Source organism: Anopheles funestus, chromosome 2RL (assembly GCF_943734845.2).
Source record: "Anopheles funestus chromosome 2RL, idAnoFuneDA-416_04, whole genome shotgun sequence".
In the NCBI taxonomy this organism is placed as follows: Eukaryota; Metazoa; Arthropoda; class Insecta; order Diptera; family Culicidae; genus Anopheles; species Anopheles funestus.
The window spans coordinates 28,197,793-28,221,648 of NC_064598.1; the positions used below are offsets into that span (position 1 = coordinate 28,197,793).

General features: G+C 43.2%; 2 protein-coding genes across 6 annotated transcripts in view; one reads left to right on the forward strand and one right to left on the reverse strand.

Annotated features, from left to right (window-relative positions):
- The window catches only part of LOC125761834 (tyrosine-protein phosphatase 10D), a 117,238-nt gene that overhangs the window by 87,953 nt on the left and 5,429 nt on the right, over nucleotides 1-23,856 (reverse strand). The window lies entirely within an intron of this gene.
- On the forward strand, nucleotides 841-23,820 carry LOC125761837 (uncharacterized). 5 transcript variants are annotated; one of them, XM_049423373.1, is made up of 8 exons: nucleotides 841-3,188; nucleotides 5,865-6,930; nucleotides 12,873-13,171; nucleotides 13,236-13,646; nucleotides 13,759-13,942; nucleotides 14,006-14,890; nucleotides 15,974-16,015; nucleotides 17,012-23,820. In XM_049423373.1, exons 2-8 carry the CDS (start codon nucleotides 6,852-6,854, stop codon nucleotides 19,549-19,551), a joined length of 4,440 nt encoding a protein of 1,479 aa, XP_049279330.1. In that variant the 5' UTR covers nucleotides 841-3,188; nucleotides 5,865-6,851; the 3' UTR covers nucleotides 19,552-23,820. The 5 variants fall into 5 exon arrangements, with proteins under 5 accessions (XP_049279330.1, XP_049279327.1, XP_049279326.1 ...); XM_049423370.1 differs by having other exon boundaries at nucleotides 841-3,207; nucleotides 13,759-14,890; XM_049423369.1 differs by having other exon boundaries at nucleotides 13,759-14,890.

The following is a 23,856-nucleotide window of genomic DNA, read 5'->3' on the forward strand; positions in this document are numbered from 1 at the left end:
TCTCAATCTTCCGGGGGAGGATAAAAACAACAAATTCTAGCGAAGGAAAAGTTTCCACTCCCAGAACGATGTAAACAATCTTCACCGGCATCTGCTGTTGAGTGTGTCGCGTCTATGCATACCAATGGCGCTTACAGACACGAACAATGCCACAAACCACCGTGGTATAGCCGAGCGAAGCTAATACCGCATTGAGCCAAAGTTTGAATATGTGTAACCGTTCCTCACGCCTTGACTTTTCTCCTGGAAAAATAGTTTCCACTCACTACTCCCCACCCACCACCCCTCCCCGGTCGCGCGACAGTGTACGAAACCGATACCCAGAGCCCAATACCAACTGCGCCATTTTCGATGACGTAAATCGAGCCCTCGGTTCGTGTGCTGCCCACGCAAACTACAGGGGCGAGGGCCGCCCTGTGGGCCGAATGTGGTGGTTAGATGTTTTGTTGTTTCGTCTTACCACAATGATATCCGACCCCATCGTCATTCACCAAATTTTTGTACCTCTCTCTCTCTTTGTCTCTCTCTCTCTCTCTGTGTTGGTGAGCCGTCTGCTGCAAACGAGTGTCACCCGTGAAAGTCTCCATTCTTCGAGACGGCTACCGACAAGGTCCCGGACTGGTCGGTCTTTGCTGGTGTGAGCGTTTACACGATTGACCGGGTTTTTCCGGTCACTACCCTTCTTTGCGTACCGTCGCACCCCAACCACTCAAAAAGGGAACGCGTAGTATTACGTACAAAGACAGGGAAATACCTATGCGCAGCTCATTCAAGTTCATGGCTGCAAAACCGTAGCGGATATACTACACCCCATCGGAGGGTTGGTGTATTCGGTGTCAGGATTCGACCTGCTCTCGGTACGCTCTTTTAGTACCGCCCGCCAGTGTATCTTCCATTGCAACTTAGCTCACGGTACGACAATGACGCATGGTGCATGGGCGCCTAGGATGCACTGTGTGTGGCCACAAGCTCGACGGTCTCGCAAACAGTCCGATGCATTGTGCTGTAGTGTGTGGGTGTTTTATCCTGTGAGTCCTGTGTTTTTTGCAAGGATTTGTTTTTTCTCCCAATCGTAATAGTAACACCGTTGCAGCAGTTAATAGTGTAAATCTTTAGGTATATATAAGATTTTACAAAAGAAAAGTTACATTTTTTGCATTTGTTTTGGTTGAGGAACGAGAGTCAAAGACACCTTTCATGTGGTTCGTTTTAACGACTGTGTACAAAGTTTAAAAGAATTCTTCATATTAAGTGACCGGTGGAGAAGAATCAGTAATATTTATTGTCTTTTTGTAATTTAAAAATATTACCAAACTTAAGCTAAGAAGCAAAGTTCCATGAAATTTAGTTGATTGTTCGATGAAAACCGATACGATACAAACGATGTGCCGTTTATTTGCATCATCCACATGCTGGTGAGGTGATAACATGAAACGGTGGAACAGGGAACGCGGACTAATTTAACTACGATAAGGACTTCAACTTCGGGAGCGGTACAACTGCTCAGGCCGTAAGCGCGCATGTGCGCCACCTCTACGAACTGACATCAATTGCACAAAAACACACGCACACATACAGTACCATTTGCAAGGCGAATAAGGGTGGAAAAGTCCCATTCTCCGATGGCTCCAATCCCTCCTTCCCGTAGCGAAGGATGAAGCTTCCGGACGTGTCTTTATCTTCCTCGTCTTCTTCTTCGGCGTGTCACCCAAAAACGCACCACCATTCTGCTGACCCGGGGTACGTCCAAAGTGACGCAGTTGTAATACGAAGTCAACCGCATCATTGCCAGTGGCCGGAAAGTGGCCGGCAAAAACGCCCGTATGGCGTTGTATCGGTAGGGCGCGGTAGCATGGTCGTTCGTCAGCGCAGAGTTTACCGGAAGGAAGAGCGCATCGATAGTACGGCGGGCGAAAATGGGTTTATCGTGACGATAAGACACACTGTTATCTAACCGTTTTTGGGGCTTACCGGGCTTCGGTTGGTGTCTAGCACCGTACGGTTGATGCTGGTGTGCGTTAATGTTAATGTGTAATTAAGGGCCCGGGGGTGTAGAACCTTTGGTTTGGACGACCACAACATTTCGTAAATTGTGTTTATAAATAAAAAAGAACTCACTATTCTGGAGGATTAGAAGTGTTTCTTAAAAATAAAATCCTTTTTCGGGTGATATTAATTTTATGCACGGAAATTGTGAAACCAATGGAGACGCCTGGTGTTTGGATGGATGGCAATGGAGACGCCTGGTGTTTCATGCAAAATAGAGGAACGATCTTCAGGGGCGCGGGAGGGCAGGGTGAAAACTATTCTTAAAAACTACAAAACAACGAGTAAACAAACTTCTAATCGTATAGCATAAACAATTTCATAGCATCTGCTTCAATCAATCAACACTCCAAACCGTCGCGGCTGCTCGTAAGCGACCGTGAAGCGTGCGTTTTACATCATGTTCATTTCATTCATCGTTTCACCGTTAAAGCTTGAACAGCTAATGAGCATCTGTTTCTGCGCTTTAGCCAAAAAATGTAAACCTGCCAAAAAAAAACAACAACAAAACACCCTACTAAGCCCTTGTCCTAAGCACTTCACGAATAGAATGAATGTCTTGAACGGGGAAAACTCCCTTCGAATATCAAAATGTGTGTGTGAGAGAGAGAGAAAGTCAGGTGTGTGTAATAAATCGCATCCAAATGCCCGTACATACCAGCCGCGATATCCAATAATTCGTACGAACGCGATTCATTCACAAAAACGACCGTATCACCCCTCCGTACTGGGCACCGGCGCAATTCCAACGCATGCGAACGCTGCTGGAAGTAAAACGGTCGGTTCCTGTTCGGATGAACCCCCTTTTCTTTACCGGACGACGATGGCGTACGGCTGGACCGAGTGCCGTTCGGTCAGAAGGTTTTTCGCATCCGATAGCGACGGCCACCGATTCAGCTGCAGGAAAAACCCTTGGCCTGACGGGGTTGGCGTTTTATGTTTCTTTTTTGCTTTCTAAGCACCATCAGTGCACCATCACCAACACCAGTGTACCGGGGTGGCATTACGGATCGTTGTGTTAGTGAACGGCCCAGTGCAACGGGAAGCAGAGTAAAGCCACCGAATGTTTAACAATTTTATTTTACATCGATAAGTTGTTACTGTGTAGCAGCAGTTGTTTCCAGCGAGGGGGAAAAAACAGTGTGAGTGTGGAACGAAAATGTGCGTTTACGGAAACAAAAAAAAAGCTCTCCACACGGGCAGGTGTGATTGCGTTCCCGCCCGACAACAGTGTGCGTGAAAGGATGCGCGCGTTCAAGCATCCCTACTAAGGGAATGGTGTTTTTCACATGTATGTGTGCAGTGGTCCCTTACTGTATATAGACGAAACAGAAGGCAAATAAGTGAGCTTAACCACAGACAAACACATCTAACCTAACGAGTTCTCTGCAAAACGTTTCTTCACTTCTTGTGCAAGCGTTTAAACTGAGCTGTAAAATGTTCCATCTTTAACCGTTCGAGTGATATGAAACAAAAAAAAAGAAGTAATATCCCGCACGAAACAGGCCAAATTTCATCTCCAACCCGTACAAGCTTCTCTTTCGCGCTTCTGGATCATCGTCCGTATCTGGAGCTATTTTCTACCTCGACCTACTTCCAGGAAACCAATTCCATCATACAAACATCACAAGACGGATGCGAATGTGGTACCCCAGGATTGGGTTGTGTCTGTGTTTGTAAGCACTCCCTCCCTCCAGTTTATCAGTAGGATAAATAAGTGAAATTGTGCTGCAAGAAATGTTTAAAGCGCATTGCAATGATGAAACCAAAAAAATACTTTTCTGTCGTTAATTTCTTTGTTAGCTGAAGCATTTACGGTACGGTTCGCAATCGTCACCAATTTTAAGTGTCTGTGACTCTTCCTACAGTGTATCCTATTTTAATGCTTTTTAATAAATTTTCCTACAATAGATTACAATCATTTATCATCTTCGTTACCATCACTCAGTAATGGTTTTGCTCACCCCTGAAATGTTGCGCTCAAAATAGACAAGGGCATGTCCTGATTTCTGAAACAAGTTTCTTCACTACATTGAGTGATGCTTTTTCCCATTTACTTTGCTGCTGCTGCTGTGTGTGTGTGTGTGTGTGAGCGTGTATTTGACCGACGAGCCTTGGGAAAACATGAACGTTTGTGTATGGGTTGCGCGAATAGGAGCTCAGTTGCGTCTCGCAATGAGAAAGCGGAGCAATGTTTTAAACTCGTAACAAAAGGATTCCTTTTTTTGCAATTTCAATTTGCTTTATTTATAATGGCGACCGTCACCGTTTGTAAAGAAAAGCTGTCCCCTCGCCCCCTCACACGAAACATCCAATTTATTTATATTATTTTCTTCTGAGGTGGAAATAATGATGATTGATGCTACGAACAACATTTAGTCGCTGTTTGGAGAGCTTGCGCCCGCAATTACATTAGTGTTTTTCGAACATCTGTGTGTTAGTGGTTCGGTGGTTAGTTCGACCAGTGTGTATGTATGGGTTTTTCTTCGAAACCAGTAGTGTTCGGTAATAAAGGCACAGCAGCTGCCACCGTTTTGGTTGAGCTGATAGGTGAAGGAGTTTGTGTTTTGTTGAGTATTTTTCAGTGGTTTAAAAATTTTCTTTTTTTTTAATGCTGATATTTGCACACTCCATCTGCGAATGATAAGTTTTAAGATAAGGTGCATAATATACTTTAAATTGAGCAAGAAACAAACAAAAAACGGTGGTCAAGCATAAATTTTAAACAAAATTAAGGAAGTTCAGTGTTTATAAAGAATATAAAAAAAATATTTAAGAAAAAACGTCTTCACAGTTAATGTGCTTCCTCTTGTAATTCCTAAAAACAAATTTACCATTAGAATACTACTTTCTAGCAAAAGAGTTTAATATCAAGCAGAAAACAAAAAACTAAACCAAAAACAAAAAAAAACTTCATCCTGTACGTCGGACCCTGCCCAAAAGCGCGCGGGCATGCCCCATTTTATGCGAATTTTCCTTTATCTTGCCGCATTTTTCACAATCGCAGCCGGTTAACGACGTCCGAATGCGGACTCATTTTTGTTGATACGCGGAATGGGTGCTGGAAGCAAAACTTTGCTTTACCACATTTTTTTTTGGTGTATGTTTCGCGCACGAACGTCGAAAAGAGAACAGTGCTAAGGGAGCTAAAACGGTGCACGTGGGTAACGGTGATGGTTCTATGTACTAGAACTGTATGGTAGCAGAAACGCTGACAGCTGAGGTTTGGTAGCAGTTTCCGTAACAGAGGACAAGATAAAAGGGGGAGTAAAGCAAACAAAAAAACACGTCTCAACATTGGAATGATTTTCCTTCACCTACTGACACGTGGGAACTACGTGATTTTTCCTGCTGTGCACTCCCGTGTGTGATTGTATGAGTGTACGATAACATAGCTTAACATAAGAGCGGACATTAAGGGGTAAAAAAAGTGTTTCTGGGGTCTTTTTGAAAAAAAAACACCGACCCCAAAAAAACGACATCGGAAGCGTAATGAAACTGTCGCAAAATTGATTTGCCTCCGTAGAAGCATCCAGTTTCCGAGCTGCTCCGTGCAAATATTGAACGTTCGTGATCGAGAGACGGAAACCGCGAAACGGAACGATTCCCGGTACGCGTTGGCCTAGCTGTGGCGCACAAATGCAGTGGTGCGTGAAGATGAAATTGAAATATCTTGGGACACGAGGCAACGCCACAAGGGGGGGATGATGTCCCAAAAACCCTGACGAACGATGCTCCGGTGCAAGAAAAATGTTTTGCTGCAACTTAATGCTTTGCGCTTTAGTTAGTTAAACGGTATGTCCTTCCGCTTGTTTCAGGATTCGGTATTTGCACCAAAGCGGTGGAGTTTGTGAAGTTGTGTAAATATGTTTGTGCGTGAATAGTTCGACTTCGGTGTGAGGTGTGTGTGTGTACAGCGCCAAGCGCCAAGAATCAATGTTCAGAGATCTACCCCGGAGCAGCCGGAAATGAAGGCTTTACCGTGCTGCAGGCTGTCTTGGTTGAAACGCGAGTGAATGAGGAACGAGTGAAAGCTAGGAAGAAGAAATACGCCAGCAACAAACGAAAGGATAACAACGACCGTCTACATCTACACGTTGAAGGAGACGCCTTGTATTGATGTGTTTTCCCCAGTGTGTGTGTGTGTTTGGGTGGAATATCCTTTTGTGAAAAGAACCTCAAAAACCTGTGCCGTAGTGCAATGGCAAGCGAGCAACGGCACTAGCGGGTGGTGGCTATAAGTGGTGATTTACATATTATGATTTACCGCTCCCAGCAACGATCATGGAGGGCTCGATGGTAATATCGAAGGAAGCGCACAACCAACCAACCCATCGTACGTGATCGATTCGGGTGATTTAACTTAGGGGCGAAAAGAAAAAACAACAAATTGTGAACCAGCCAAAAGGTTCAGTTCACCCCCCAATTCTCCTTCGACGCCTCACGTCCCGCTTTCTCCAGACCAACCGGAGCCGGAATAGGAAATTTGGTGCTCGTACCCAGTTTCGTAACTCCACACGCTAGCGCCTATAAAACGAACGTATGACGCGTGAATGTGCAAACATACTGGCAAGGTGCAGCAGCTAGTGGGGCACACGGTATACTGCTGCAGCGCAAGGAAACGTACGGCGTCCGCGCGCGTACGAACAGTCGCCAGCAAGTGTCCGCAGGGAGAGCACGAACGAGGAACGAGCACGATCGACAGTGTAGCAAACGGTTTGCTACAAATCCAAGGCGGGCTTACTGCAGAAGCTGTGAAGACGATCGAGCGGTGATCGACCGGCTTCAGAGCCATCGGAAAGCGCATGGGAACCTTAACGACCTCGTCAACGACATCAAGCTTTCCGTTAGTGAAATCCAAAATTGGAAGCACCAACTATGAGGGTGAGTGTGATGGTTGGAAATTAATTGTAATGCAATTAATCAGTTTCAACTCCCAACACATACTTTGCATAAACACAACGCTATATTGAACAGGTTACACTCGGAATAATGCCCTTTTAATGGTGAGGAGAAAGAAATATCTCCCAATCAATGCGATTTTGTATTCTAGATGAAGTGACTAAGTGATAGTACTAAGTAAAAAAAAATCAGCCCGGTTACAGGGTTACTCTACAGAACTAAGGGGTGCACACAAACTCCTGCATGTATGCAAAAAGATGTTTTTAATGTTCCTATTGCGATCCTATTGCGATCGATTTATATGTACGTTACGATATATATTTTTGCAAAAAAATGAATTTACAGATATAAGTTTTAAATTTTGCTTAAAAGTTGTTTAAAATAATATTTTTGGGTAATTTTTGTTCCGCCTTGCGGGATTCACCAAAAACACAAACCGAAGTAGCGTTACAGTGCGTTACACTAATTTATATTTACAGTGGTACCTCAGGTACGGCCCGATATACCGACCAGGTTAACAGGGGTATGTGATAAATGCCGCCGGTTCCACACGACATGACCGGGTTCAAATCCCATCCGGATATTCCTTCCGTAGCATGGATTGATTATTCAGCTACATGGTAAAATAAGTCTAGGAAGAAAGAAATGGCCGGCTCTACGGTCCTTAAGTCAAGAATCGAGAGAGAGAAAGAGAAAGAGAAAGAGAGAGAGAGAGAGAGAGAGAGAGAGAGAGAGAGGCCAAAAATGACCGGCATGACCTATAAGGTCCTTAACCCAAGAATAGAGAGAGAAAGAGAAAGAGAGAGAGAGAGAAGCCAGAAATGGCCCGCATGACCTATAAGGTCCCTAAGCCAAGAAGATAGAGAGAGAAGTACCTCAAGATGCGATTGTCATTCATTCCATAGTATTGATTGTATTTTAAGTTATTGGTATCTTAAAGCTATTTTCTAAATTGATTTTATTTTTCTTTATTAATTTCCAATATTTATCATGCATCGCAAGTGTCAAAGTGGCGAAATAGCGTTACTGTTTCCATTTTGCTCGTAATGAACTATAAGTAGTTCATACATCAAACTATTCGTATATTGAATTGCTGCTAAGTCCAGGAACCACTGTATCATAAACTCTGTTATACACATTTTTTGATGACATCCAAGATGTGTCAAGATAAAACAAAAAAACATCTCACCACCAATGGTCGAATCTTTTCATTGAACCATAAAAAAAGGGGAACGAGACACAAAAACCCAGTCCTTGTCGATGCCATCAATTGCTGCCAAAAGACCGACTGGGTAATGTCTATACGCTTCGTAGTATAATAAATAAGTGGATTCCGCAGCAATTATGCCTTTTTTCTCGGGGTATCTGTCCAAGCGAATCAACCGTTCAATGCGACACTCCACATTTCGTATAATACCAATAATGCCGGCCCGGGGGGTTTTTTGCGTACGCACTTCGGCCCCCTTCGGTTAATGCAATCAAACCGCAATAAAAGTGTTCCAGCATTTCGGGGAAAAAACAGCCATACAGCCTATTACGGAGCGCGTTAATTTTTTGGGGAAAATTTTTCAATCCCAGCCTACCATTCGTTCGTGCAGATGGTCGAACTTAGTCGGCGGTGGCCGACGGTGCAATATGGTTAACGTACGACCGATTGGTGTCATTTATTAGGCGATCATTTGATGGCTCACTCGTTTCGAAGATCACTCGGAGCACTTATCGGATTGACGCCCACGGATGACGCAAAACCCATTATCCCTCCAGGGGGGGAGGGGGTAGAGTGGGGGAGACCCACGTGAAAATGGTTGAACACGCTGCAAATTACAGTGACCCTAGGAAAAGGATATGGCGAATAAAAGCGTTTTTCCTTCAGTCCATTTCCCGGGGCATCGTTGCCCATACAAGACGAAGAATACGGACATCATCGTCTAGCCAGTCGGGCCAGATGGTCATTGCCGGTTTTTTGAGGGTAGCACTTTGGTAGGCGCGTAAATCAGGCGCCAGCCAATCCACCCCAACAACTCTTCCACCGTGCGGTTTCTTCACGCATTCGGTGCCGAAGTATCGATGTGGTTGGCTCCGGCGAGACCAGAAGCAACTTCAAACATATTCTGCCACTTCGAAAGGGTCAATTTGTTTTATTATGTTCTCGTTCCTTTTTGCGTCATGTATCGTTTAGTGAGGAGAAGCGACGGGTTTGGTTGGAGTTCTTTTTTCCTATTGCTGAGATTGTTCTTTTGCGGCAAGCGTTGGACGCGACAGCTCTGGATCGGAATCTCGAAGTGATTAGTAATTGCTCAGTTACGCTCGACAATGCGCCAATGGGTAGCAGCATGTCGTTGATATCATCGTCTGAAAAAGGATACCATTGTGGGTGGGTTGTGTATTTGTTTAAAAGCATTTAACGTCGTGGGTGCATCGCATAAATATTCCCACACCCATATCATATTGAAACCGCTGCTTCGCTGTGGGTTGAAATAGGATGTCACCCGGACAATGTCGTACCAGCTTTCATCGCTTCTGATCCTAAACAATTGAGATGGAAATGGCAAAATAACGCATTGGTTGGAATATTACCAGCCCTATGTACATGAGACGAGTCGCAGCTCGGTAACGAACCAATGTCTTGCGCGGAGGATCATCATCGGTGGCGTTATGATTGTAGTGTCGTGTGGGAAGCTCATCCTGATAGCGTTTTGCCAAAGCTACGTCCACGAAAGGCGACATAGCGGAGGCGTCAACGACCGCCTTATGACACTTTGCCCACTCGGACCACACACACACAATTTTCCATCACTGGTTTGGTTGACCTTTCGAGAAAAGCGTCGGTGAAAAATCTCTGCACTATTATATTGATTTTGTTTATTGCTCTCTTACTATTACTATTAAACTTTTGCATCCATATCCAGTGCTTAGTGAGTACTTGGTGGGATATTTTCTAAAATTCACTAACAAAAGCTCATATCAGCTACGATCACTTAGCGCCAGCAAGTCACGTTATCGAATGCTAACTCTTGGAATTCGGTTCAAACTTTTGAAAAGGCTCCACGTGTCTCATTACGGGTAGGACAAAACCAACGCATCGACCACATCAACTGCAGAAGCAACCCACAAATGCTGCAGAAGATAATTGCTACGCAAAGTTGGGCCAAAGTTTGCTAAATACCAGCCAACGGGTGCTGCCTACCTACGCAAACTGTGTAGCATATTTCTTTGATGCTTGCAAACAAAATGCACGTTTGTTTGTTGAAGTGTTTTACAAGTACAAACGAAAGTTGTTTCTCTTTTTTTGTTGTTGTTTCGTTGCTCGTCAAATCAAACAAATTATCACCGAGGGCGTTGTGAATATTCCATTTTTCCAGGTATAGTACATCAAAGTTTTATTAATTTCTTTGGGTTACGAATAAAATTAACGCTCTTAGCTGCTAGTTTTTTACACTTCTATATGTTAAAATTAAATGGAAACTTTTGAATTTTGTATCGCAATAGCTCACATCTAATTCTTGTTAACATGTCAATTCTTTCAGAAGAATTCCTAAGATCTGAATTAATCGCTCAGTCTTATACTTCTGCTTAAAGATGACTTTAACATATAGTACACCATGGCCAGTCACTATTTATAGCGAGTGGAGCATAATGAGTCGGTTTTTAACCTGAAGGATATCACAACCACTACAGGCTAGCTGCCACACCAAGGCGCGACTAAAGCATAATTAATGGATCATTAAAGAGCTGAAGTTTGTTTTAACAGTAGCAATGGTTTCCTTGCCTTACTGGTACCCAAGACTTTCTGCTACTTTATCGACACATTGAGATGATATGAATCATCGATAAGAAAGCTTTGAACCTAATGGTGCTAAATATATCATTCAAAGCACTGATGAAAACGCATCGACATGCTACGGAAGTAAAACTAACCCGAAAACCCCACGGTGAAAGTATATTTATACGGTAGCACTTTTAATGGCATTCAAATCAGGACAGCAGCAGTAGCAAAAGGCAGTCAGTGAACTAGTGCCGTGCTTTCTACCCTTACGCTCCAAGGACGAATTGTGTTACATCCTTACCAAGGCGGTCTCTGCACCACTGTTTGGAGCCTAATTAAACTGCAGCAAAACATTGTTTTCTATCCGCAAAATTACAAATCCTCGATTCACCAGGGAAGAGGGGAGGCAAACTACGGCCTTCCACACACAAATCGCACCAGTTTACGGCACGGGATCGTTGCGGTAAATTTGTTTCTTTCGCCCAAGCAAGATGCTTGTTGTAACGATAAATAAAAGCACACACACACACACATGCACGCTCCGATTCCGAGCCATATTGACCAACACGAAGCAAAAAAAGGCAATAGGCACGATGTACACAGGAGAGATATATCGACCAAATGCACCAGAATTGGGGCTAAATTTGACCATCGTTAGGGTAAGTAAACGTGAACGCCAAGTTTCCTGTTATCGTGTAGCCTGTCCACGTTGGTCGGCTAACGTCCTCGGTCGGCAGGATAATGATCGCTAGATTAGTTGGCGAGGTCAGGGTAGCAGAAGTCATTTCAATTCATGTTCCCTTTCTGTTGTGTGTGTGTGTGTTTGTACCTCTTTTTCATCCTGGTCTTATTAACATCACCACGAAACATGGGGATGGCATGCAACGGAAGCGTTTGCGTGCATAAAGCTCCAACGATTTTTTTTTTCTTCTGATGCAGTCGAATTTCTTAGCCGTTTTTCCTCCCTCTTTCTTGGCAATCCGGTTGTTTTCGTCTAAACGGGTAAACGAGCTCTTAGTACGCCAGCTAAACATTATCGATAGTGTTTTGGGACAGCTTTCGAACAGGATCAACCAAGCAAAGGATATAGAAAGACATTGGTTATTGACGCGGCAAGTTACCACCGTCGGGAATTAAGCATTCTCCACGAACAAAAAGTAACTTAAGTAGTTTTTCTTTTTTGCCTTGACCCACACGTAATGGGTTCAAGTACGACAGCGATACAACATTAATCATAGCAATGGGTGGAAGAATTATCAACAGCAATGGCAGTAGTAGTAAAGTAGTGAAACTTTCTCCGAGTTATTTATTAATACTTCAAAGAGTCCTCAATTTTGAACACTATTCTCTTCATCTTCATTTGAGCTTGCCCTTGTGATTACTCCCTTCACATTTTGTGTAACAAATAATATTTTTTAGCCGTCTTAAAAAGCTAAAAATAAGAAATATGAATGAGATCTGATGAAAATAGATTCAAACATAACAAACCAAAAAATGTCTCGCCTTTTCGCCACAGCTGGACGACATTACGTGCGACTTATTTAGTGTGACTTATCGCGGCTTGCCGTTATATCTGCCACCGGGTCTAGATCATCGCATATGGAATGAAGCCTTCATTGGTTAAAATATGTTTTTACGCTCCTATCCCCGTATCCTACCTTCGGCGGACTGGAACTCCATTTTTGCCATTTGCTGGTGACACGTCGTGGTCGCTATTTCTGTGAATGAATTCCATTTCACAGTACGAACTGATGAAATCGGCTTGAAGCAAATGAAAATCGTGCGAAGTGATCAAATTATTCTAAATTAAATTTCTGCTGATTATTTATGTTATTTCGCAGCAAAAAAAGGCGCAAAAACCAGGATGCAGATAGATGAACTGTGGGTAAATTGTGTTGGGTTTCTTGTTTCGAACAGGAACGGTGTATTTTTAGTACGAAATTGTAACGCTATTGTAATTGTTTGGTAAATGGATTTGCTAAATGTAGAGTGTGTAAAGAACAACATCATAATTTGCAATAAATGAAGCTTCCATATTGTTGTAAAGCTACATCTTTTGGAAAATATTTGATCACAATTTTGTTTTCGTTGAATTTTCCTTCATAAAGAGATACTAATTTCTTCCCTGTATTCTATCTTTTCATGTATCATGACACAGAGGAAACGACTGAAACCCGCTCGATGACGGAGCGAAGTGGCCGAACGGACTCAAGCGGACGTTCGGCTGCCCTCGAACGAGCGTACGTGCATGACGTTTACGAAAACTGTGAAGAACCGAATGGGCAAATCCGACCGAAGGTGGCACAATTCCTGGGTGGGCTCGAACCAGGTTCACTTGTGTGCGATGTCGGTTGCGGCAATGGCCGTTATCTGTCCGGCTTCAATCCACTCATCTACACGATCGGTGTCGATCGATGCTATCGTCTGACACAGGTTGCCCATGGGAAAGGGGGTGAAGTAAGTGATAAAGCAGTTGATCTGAAGTTGATCGATAGAATAATGAACGAATGCTACATTACAGGTAGCGATATGTGATAATCTCGAACTACCATTCCGTGATGAATCGTTCGATGCGGTTCTGTCACTAGCGGTAGTTCACCATTTCGCCACGACGGAACGACGGGTTGGGGCTATTCGTGAACTGGCACGTATACTACGCATTGGAGGACGTGTCATCATCACCGTGTGGGCATTGGAGCAACGACACCGACGATTTGAATCGCAGGATGTACTCGTCCCTTGGCAACCGCCGCGCACCAAAACTGGAGGCATTTCGGACGATGAAGATGACGACGATTTCTTGCCGCCGTACCACGCATATACGGAGGACTCGACCAACTCCAGCCGTTCGGCCGGTGATGGCGATAGTTCCAGCCTGTCCTCATCATCGCCTGGTGAAACCTGCTACAGCTTCGTACGTCGTGCAATACAGGTATCGTATCCACTAGGCCAATTAGTATCTACAGCGGTTCCAACTTCACGAGAATTCCCAATGGCTGACTCACCGCTTCTTCTTGGGGGTTTCCATTTTCTTCACCCAACAGAAACTCGCCGGTAGTAAGCGCAGTCCTTGGTTCCTGGAGTCGTGGAGCTCGCGGGAAACCAAGCACGATAGCAGCCTCGACTACGAGGACGCGAAGGATTTGCCCATTGAGCTCAGGCGCCTGGAGGACTTCGACGACCTGCCGGAGCCACCGCTGTCTGCTGGGCTCAAGAGCCGGAGTCTAGGTAGTATACTAAATCCACCACCAAAAACCATAGTTAGATCACGTTCAAGTGTACCAAGTTTAGGTGCTCAAATACCTGAATCGAAAGCGACCCCCGCCGCGGAACCGACGCCAGTGTCCCGCCGACCAAAGCTTGTGAAACAGAAACAGTCACTGTGCGACGATGTAGACTATAAGTTTTCCGATTCCTCCGCACAAGCCTACCGGGAGCATGCGCTGCGCAATGAGTCGCGCGTGCAGCTACTGCGCAAGCAAAGCTCACTGAACGAGGAGCTAATGGCGGAAAGCCGGTTGCGCGAGAAGGAGCGCATCCGGAAGCGCATCCAGAAGCAAATTTCACTGAACGAAAGCTTCCTGTGCCGGTCACTCTTTACCAAGCGGTTGCAGGTGATCAAGGAGGGATTCGCGACCAAACTTAAAACATCGACCGGCAGTCTCGAACGCGTCACGAAGAATGGGTTCGTTAAGATTATACAAAACATTAAGGCGGCAACCCCGGCCGCGTATCACGGTGGACCGGCCGGCAGTAGTGGTGCCGGTGGTGGTCATCCACATCACCATCATCATTCACACTACCATCACCATCATCACCATGCAAACCATCATCATGCACACCACCTTCATCATAGTCCGCACGGGCCGCCTAGTGGCCGGTCACCGTACTGTTACGATCCGGGCGATTGTGGAACCTGTCCGAGCGGATGCTGCCTGGCAGGAGTACACCCGGAACACGGTGGAACGGGTCGGTTTGGGGGGTCGGGTGGACACCACCGATTGTCGCGCAATAACTCTGCCAGTGGCAGCGGCACCAGCAGCAACGGTAGCAATGGCAATGGTTTAGGCAGCAATGGTAACGGCTCCATCGGTCACGATAAGCTCCTGGCGTCGATGGGCACCAGCCAGGATGAGGCGTCCAAACCGAGGCGACACTCGCGGGAAAGTGGTTCCGGTAAGTTGACCCCGTTCCTTTGTCTCACTTGCTGTCCCCGTGGCTTACGGTCACGTTCAACCATTTCCATCCCCTTTCCGTCTCTTTGTCTCTCTCTCTCTCTATCTGACTTTTCTATCCGTACGTACATATCTTCTTTGTGTTTTTTGTCACATTCTTTAACTTCTATTTCTCTCCGTTGCCCATTTGGTGGTCTTTCACACCGATAAGAAAATACACAAACCGGTAGTAGCTTCCTTATCCGTGCTCGAACGATCAACCATTGGTGTGGGTACAAAAAATAATCACAGACCACCTTGGTTTTATTACTAAACTACTACTTCACCATCACACTTTCACTACTTACTATCACTGTTGCTAGTGTTACTATTACCTTCTTCTCGCAACATCACACTGTTAGTTACTTATACTCACTCCCGCAACCACCTTGATGGAGTCACGTTGTGTATGTGATTTCTATCCGCCACAACTACTAACCTAACATGTACGATCCTCGCTCCTGCATTCTGCATACACTGTCTGTGTTTAACGTCTGCCGTTTGACTATGTTTTAACTGTTGCGAGTTCTCGTTTTGCAATGCAGATAATGCTTGAAAGTCATCATCTGTTTGATGGCTTTGCAACGAATTTTTATACCAGAGTGTTGTCTACGAATGATTCTATCCTAGTACAAAAAAAAAAACATGTCACATTTGTTCACAAGCTCACTCCTCAGCACACACCACCGTTTCACATCACGATTACGTTAGGAAACATTTAAAAAAAACTGTTGTTCCTTTATTCACCCCGCCCCCTCACACATATCTTTCCATCGCATATTTAGAAGATAAGGAAAAAAAAACTAATCAACTCAATCAACATCCTTTCAATATGGCGCCCGTGTTTATTCTTTTAGTAATTTGTCCTTACTGTTTTCTCGTTCTCTCGATCTTCTTTTTTCTCTTCTCTATACCTTTCTCTCTTGTTCTCTCTTTCTTTTTCTCTTTTTCTCTCTCTCTCTCTCTCTCTATCAACCTCTTGATCTCAACCATGACATTCCATTACTTCTGCTATTGGTAATGCTCATCTGTTTCTTTCCTACAGACAGTTTTCGTTCTACTTTCATTAAACGGCAACGTTTTGCGGGTACCTACAAAACCGTACTGTTTTCTTTTTAGCTCGTAGTAATCGTTTAAACGTACTAGTTTGGTTCTCTTAGTCAACCCGGTAGCGTTGGGTCGATCTAGTATCAAAATGTGAACCGATGTGATAATGGTTTCCGCCAGGCAGCGGTTGCATGAGCTCAGATCGAAAGCTTCCACGAAACGTGCGGAAGCTATCAGTAGATGAGCATGTAAAAACTAGAAACTATAGCTAACCATAGATATGCCGTGTAGTTCGTTTCGGTGTGCATTAGTTACGTGTTTAGCAAGCTTCCGTAATCATGAGCTGATTAATAAGTGGATTAGCAAAGTATTTTCTTTTTGTTTTAAGCGCGCTTTCTGCAAAATAAAAAAAAATCATCACCATTCGGAATGAAAAGCGATAGCGACAGGTGCACCATATGAAGAAGTTGATACAATTCGGTCTAATCAGTTAAAGTCATCTTCCTATTCCATTCATTTCAACTTTCCTTCGTGCTAAAGATTGTATATGAACTGTTTTTTGATAAACGTTTGCAAAAGAAAAATGTTCTAGCGATTGCTTCCGTGCACAACATCATTCATGCATCGAAGATGCGAATAGATCAGTTATCCATTTATCCATTCATATCCATCACGCACTGCATAAGGACGAGTTTACCAAAAAAAAAAATAGTCCTGATCGTTCCATTTCCTTTTCCTGCGCTATTTGTGAGTCTTCCAGTTTTGCACCTTCCCTCAATCAGCACTAAAACGAACTCCAAGTGTCACGCTTCTGACTATTTACGCTCTATAATAATTAAACCTAATGCACTATAGCCTACCTATTGGCATACTATTTTGTTTTGGTTTTTTTTTATTTTCACAATTATTATTGAGAACCACTCTTCCGCTTGCCTCTATTAGATTTGTGGCACGTAGTGTAACACTTACTGGCAAGAGTATTCTAATATGCAAACCTGTTTTGTTCTTTCCCCCTCTAATCGCGCTCGCGATGCAGATTCGTCCAAGGATAGTAGTCTTCAAAGTGATACCAGCATCGAGTCGGAGGATAGTTTTGCATCTGTGATTTACATTCCGAAACCAGACCAACAGCAGCAGCAGCCACAACAGCAGCAGCAGCAGCAACAGCAGCAAGTCCAATCGAACGGTAGCTGTGGAGTTGCCGGTGGTGCTAATGGTAATAGTACGTGTGGTAGCGTTAATGGTGCTAACGCTGGTACGAACAGTGTAACCGATTTCTTCAGCCCCGGAGCAGCAATAAACTGCATGCCTTCCTCATCAGTGCCAACATCTCCATTGGTGATGCCTTGTCCTACACCGGCCCACTCTCCAGCACCGCCACGAACCAAATCCGGTTGTGTGGCTGCTGCTTCCGATTCCGCAGACGGGCACGTATGTTTCAATCCGACGTCAAACGAAAGTAGCAATCAATTTACGTTCGAAGAAACTGTCATACTACCCTGGCAACTCGAGCAACAGGAAACGACAGTTAAGGACCCTGCGACGACCAGCATAGGAGGCGTAACTTCAACCTCCAGTGCCACCACGATGCACGAGTCGGTGGCTTGCTCAATATCTACCAGTAACACGATCACCACCAGCATGACCATCACACCACCACCCAGTACCTGCTCAGGCAAATCTGCTGCTCCACCAGAGACTACGAGCAGAAGAAACTCCAACACGGAGCCAACATCACACAGTTCACCGCAAAAGCCAAGCTCACAAAAGATCACACGCCAGCAGATTAAAGATTTGCCTCCGATACCCAAATTCCGGCGCAGCGGCAACTATCCCATCCTGCGCCGGCAAGCTTCGGCAGCCGCTGGCAGTAGTACAGCTGCTCCCGTACCAGTGCCAAAGCTTCTTTCGCTCGAACTGTTTAACCCCGAGACGGATGATCTGGACAGTGACTCGAGCGAACCGTCTTCACCGGACTCGATAGATAGCGTGATCAGTGCACTCAGACCGTCCCTATCACCGTTGCCCGTTACCAACCCTGCCGGCACTGGGCAGCATAAAGTACATCCCAGTGGGTCGGGTGTATCGGATCCTTCTGCTGCTGCTGGTGTTGGAGTTCCTGCTATACCGCCACTGGTTGAAGCAGCCGCTGTTGTAGCGCACAAGCTGGAAGACGTAGTAGACATGGCTATACCCGAACGAATTGGTGCCGATGGCAAACCGTTACGATTCAATGGTCTGCTGAACGCAACCGCTAGCTCAACCACACTTCACAATGCCGATGTGGACGAGCACAACTCGCGCCAACATCTGGTGGAGTTCGCCGAAAAACTTAGTGCTCAGCTCTTGAAGGAGCTCGAAAACGAGAAGAAGCGCAACGAAAGCTTCGACGAAGACGACGACGTATTCGGCGTCGATAGCAGAGTACGTCCCAGTTCTGCACTCGGTTCACCCCCGATTGTTGACCCATATCTTAAGAAGCTCAACGGGGATCTGCGAGATCTAAATCAGCTACGGGCGGAACTTCGAGAACGAAGACTTATGTTAGCGAACCTTTCCAATTTGGGCTCGGGCGTCGGTTTGAGTGGTCAGTTTGGTGGCAGCAATGATTCACTCGGCCCAAGCTACGGATCTTCGATGGCACCGATCATTCAGGAAGAAACGGATGACGATGAAGAGTTCAACGAGCTGGAGGATCGCCGTTGTAATGGAATGGAGAGTTTATCCGGCGGTGGACAACCGTTGGCAGGCCCGAGCGTACTGAAGGTAACGTCCAGCATAAAGTGTAAGAATCTCGGTGGCAAAACTGTGGACGACTTTGTCATCATACCGGAGCTGGATGAAGACGATCCAGAACAGTCCAACGATACGACTTTGCTAATACAGGAAGAGGATAACTCCGAGGAGCATCCTCACACGTCCGAACCCGAGCGTTCTTTGGGAGCGGTTGGGACAGGCGCGACTCACAGTACAATCGACAGCTACAGACGACGTTGCAAGGTGCCTAGTTTTAACAATCCGAAACCGCTGGTAGGCGGTGACATCCAGCACGGTAGCAGCAGTAGCAGTAACAGTAGCAGCAGTAAAGATACCACTGACCAATGCGGACGGTGGAATTTTGCTCCGGTGTCGATCACTCCACTCACAACGTTAACAACGACGACGACGACGACAACGACGACAACGATGCAAGCATCAACGAGCTCACTGACAGGTCACAGCACTGGAGGATGCACATCCTCCGCGGCGCATATTTCGGGGCCGCCAAACAGCTCGGGTCTATCGATTTGTGGCGCTGAACGCAAACCTCTCTCAGCAACAAAAAAATCCTCAATGCCCTCCTTTGAATCTCATGCCAGTGTGGACTCGTGGGCCCATTCGACCAGTACCGCGTCCCTGGATAGTCCTTCGATTGGAGGTTCTGCGACGCACCATCGATATTATCACGTGTTCCGGGAAGGTGAGCTTGATGCGCTGATCAATCACCACGTTACGAGTCTGCACATCGTTTCCTCTTACTACGAGCGAGCGTCCTGGTGTGTGGTAGCGGAAAAAGTACACGTATGGACAATTTAGAAGCTGCAGGAGTTGAAGTTCTCTTTTTTCGTGCAACAGGCGCTGCTGACGGAAAGGTTTCGTTCGAAAGCACAAATTTTTGCAGTCAACCATAGCTTGAAGATCATTTATTGCATATTTTCACTGAAGTACAGTCGATACAGAAAAAGGCCTTTTCAACTGTCGAGTTCAAACTTTTAGTTAAAACACGAGGACATTTGTAGGTACAGTTCAACACAAAACTCTACAATGACTTTACAATAGCGTCTTTCTGCTTTAAGTAATTGGCTAACGTGACATGGCAACGAAAAAGTGAATCGAAAACATAAAACACTTACCTAAATGTAACCTAAAACTAAGCAGCGAATATCGCAGAAGAAAAAAACCAGAAGAAGAAGAAAACCGAACAACAAAACAACATCAGATCAGCATTTTCCTAACCCGACCACGCAACCAATATCAGTAATGGACGAAAGCAAAGTGAGAGATGATCCCGCCGGGCTTCATCAAAAAAACGAACCGCAAATCGCACACTGATGCGTTGACAGGTAACTGTGTATTACATTAAAAATAATCTCTGTGATTGATCTATATTGACTTGAAAACATTAGTATTAGAACAGAAAAGAGAAAGAGAGGGAGAGGTAATTACAAGCCATACTAATAATATTACTAATACACGTATCGTATACTACGAGGTATGTTGATGAATGATGTTAAAAAATCTAATGATTCCAAGGAGAAAACCACAGGAAGGTAGATATTCAAATAGCTCCCATTGGTTTCCTCCTTTTCTCAGTTCAAATTCGTTTCGAAATTCGATCATAAAAAATATATGTGAATACGAAACAGAATGCGGAAAGCTGTAAAATTACATCAAACACTTTTCTTCACAATCTTTTCAATTTACGTTTCGATAGAATCTGGTACAATTTAAAAAAAAAAAACAAAAAACTTCTTATAAATGTTTAATCTGTAAAAACGAATATACCTTTACCATTTGTTTCAACTGCTACTAACTTTATTATTTGAAAGACATGATATCAGACGTTGTGATTTTGCAAATTCTTTATTGCTCTTAACAAAACTTCATGACTTCATCCACTACCTAGCTTATATCTCATCGGGCAAAGCTGTGAAAGATTTATATTGAAAGAGAGAGATAATTACTCAACACGATTGCAAATTAAAGAAATTGTCGTTGGTTTCATTTAATACTTTAAACTTTTATGTTTGCTGTTCTTTAGGTTCAATCGAAATATAAAAACAAAACACTTGCACTTACCGATATCAATGCTAAGAAACATTTTTTCATCTTTCATGACTAAAACTTTCTTATGTCTTTTAAACAGCCAACATGTTTTCCCAAGAAACATTTGTTGTAGAACTTCACATTACAGAACATATGCTAACTTAAACTCTGAAGAACCAATTTGTAAAAAGCCGTTAAAGTCTATGCAACGAATGTTATCTTTAACACAATTTTCCAACATTGTTATCTGTTATACTATTGCTTAGGAAGGCTTTTATTTTCAATAACAAAAAAAAAACCATACATCCAGCACTATTAGCAAACAAACTCATCAGACAATGAACGTGATAACGCAATCAAACACATTCCTTTCGCAGTAGCATATCTTTTCCTATTTCTTGCTCCGCACAAGGAATACATTTTGTGTTTGAAATTATTGTTTTATGAAATTTAGTTGCTTAACAAATCTAATGCTATGGTGTTTAATTTGCAAATCCTCAAACGAAGCTACCTGCTAGCAAAGAAACAGTATGGCCTACCATTCTCTTTTAAGTGTAAAGCTCCGTAGAAATAGAATTAGTAAAATCCCCGTTCTCCACAATGATGCACAAAAATCAGTGAAGCTGTGGAAAATTTTGATGGTGTACAGTTGGGCGAAGAAAACAAAAATAAATATATTCACTGAAACTAGGGGCCTCGTGTGCAGCCTAGAGAACTATGCGCTCAAACATGGGAAAGACTTTTCTTTCTTTCCTTGTTTCATTAACGTTTTTTCTGTGCGAAACACAAGCCAAGTCATATATAACTATCCGTTACACAACGAAACAATGAAAACGCTAAATAAAAAAAAATATGAATAACAATCATATCAATCAATTTCCATAACATTTAGGAAAAGGGGGGGAAAGTTATAATCTCAAAATGATACAGATCAACAAAACACTCGCAAAGCCAAAGAACCGAGCGAAACGAAACGAAACAAAAGATGTCACAAAGAAAAGAAAAAAAAAGCGCACAGAAACAAAATGGTAAATGTATTGATTGCTGGTAAAAGAGAGAAGAAGAGAGAGAGAGAAAAATACATAGCCCTAATACAATCTATCCAAAATATACACAACATACGAGAAACACATCAGTTGTCTAAGAAACAAAGAAACAAATTCATTTCAGTGCGAGCATAATCACTACAAACCGCAAGTATTACAAGCCACAATCAAAAACATAAGAATGTGTTGCAATTTTATTATTCTTTTTTTTCTCTCTCTTTTTGGAGCATTTGAAAAAATAAACAAAACAGTTTCAATTCTGGCCTATGTAAAAGCAGAGCGATCGATAGCACGCATTATTGTGTAATTTAAAAGAAATAAAAAAAAAACTGTATAAATTCCATCATTGACAATTGATAATTAACATGTACATGTTGAACTGTCTCGAAATTGCGAACAATAATTATTAGCATTTTTACTCTTGCAATTTATTACGTGCTTATTATCGGTAAGATCATAGACGATCAAGTAAAATAAAACCAGGGTACGCTTGTTCTTTCTCTTCCTCGTTGAAGTAATCGATAATATTCGTTACAGCGGTAAGAAAAAGAAAAAAGTACATCAAAATCATTATTCTTTAAAAAAAATGGCGCATTATCAGTGGCTTTAGATAAAAACCATTTCAAATATTTTCCATAAAATGTTACGCATAATAAAAACTTTTTTTTATGTTTACAGCAAACTATACAGTCATTTACAGACACAAGTGTAGGCTACATTTCACACGAACATTCTGTTTTTAATTCTGTGCCGAGTGCGCAACCATGGGAATTACATGTTTTTGGTCAATAAAATAAAAAAAAAATACTCGAGTATAACGAGTTTCCGATATAGTGAATGTATAAAAAAAGTGAGTAGAAACGTAAATCCCGAAAACCCTGTACATTTTAGCTAAATGAAACGAATTATAAAAAAAAGATAAAGCGCGTATCAGAAATGATGAATAAGCGAAAAGCGAATCTAAAGACCATGGAAACCCTAGCTTGGATATAAGGTACCGTAGATGTAATTGAAATGTATGTTTTTTTATACCTACAGGAGATACAGACAACAGCAACAAAGCAAAAACTATTCAACTGAGTATGAATTATTGAATCTAATCTTGAATAGCAAAGCTTTCCATTCGAGCGTCGAGACTAAATTGAGATTCATTACATTCTTTCGAGTACCATTGTACTCTATGTGCTGTGTTGAGGGAGGAAATGGCAAACAATATAAAACATACAGGAAAGAAACAAAAAAAAACAATAGAAACTAACAAAACCAACAAACAAAGTGAAACATGATCACTAACAAATGGTAATAACAAAAAGAAAAAAAAACCTACCCCAACAAACTCCCAACAAAAAAAGAGATGAAAACCACACACATATATTGCTCTAAACAAGTTATGCACATGCCGCTCTATACACGCTGCTACTACAATAACGCCTTTAGACGTAGACGGCGGTTGCAGATCATTTTTCGTACTCGAAACACAGATATGATCCATTTCGTTCCTTGCCAGCAAAACGTTTATTCTCACGGCACGCGCTGTGCAGGCCCTTTTTGCCTTCCATCCCCCCCCCCCCCGGGGGAAGGGCAAACTTCTATTTGCGTGCGCGCGTAATTAGTTTAAGAAACGCAAAGAAACTATAACCCCAAAAACCTAGGATTCTCGATAATAAACAAAATAAAACATCGTCTATCATTTGTTTTCTCGAGCAAGCGAGAGAAAAGAAAAAAGAAACACACAACAGAAAACCCAAAACCCATTGTAGCGAAACTCCTAAAGCTATAAGTAATGTTAAATAATTAAAAAAACTAACGAATGAACTAGCTAAAATTAATGCATTAACGCGAAAGCGGCACGAACAAAGCGTGACCATTGTTGCAAAAAAAAGTGGGGGAAAATATGTTGCGGAATGTAAACAAGAAACATTAGAACAAGAAGGAACAAACAAAATAAACATTACTACGAAAAATGTCGCCTGTATATTCCAACTATATTGAAGTGTTATTTGGGTCGGATTAAAATTAGCTTTCTCTT

Coding starts and splice junctions, on each gene's coding strand:
- LOC125761837 (XM_049423370.1), top strand. CDS start 6,852: ATGGGAACCTTAACGACCTCGTCAACGACATCAAGCTTTCCGTTAGTG. Junction 13,647..13,758: donor TCGTACGTCGTGCAATACAG/GTATCGTATCCA, acceptor TTCACCCAACAG/AAACTCGCCGGTAGTAAGCG. Junction 14,891..15,973: donor CTCGCGGGAAAGTGGTTCCG/GTAAGTTGACCC, acceptor TCTTTCCTACAG/ACAGTTTTCGTTCTACTTTC.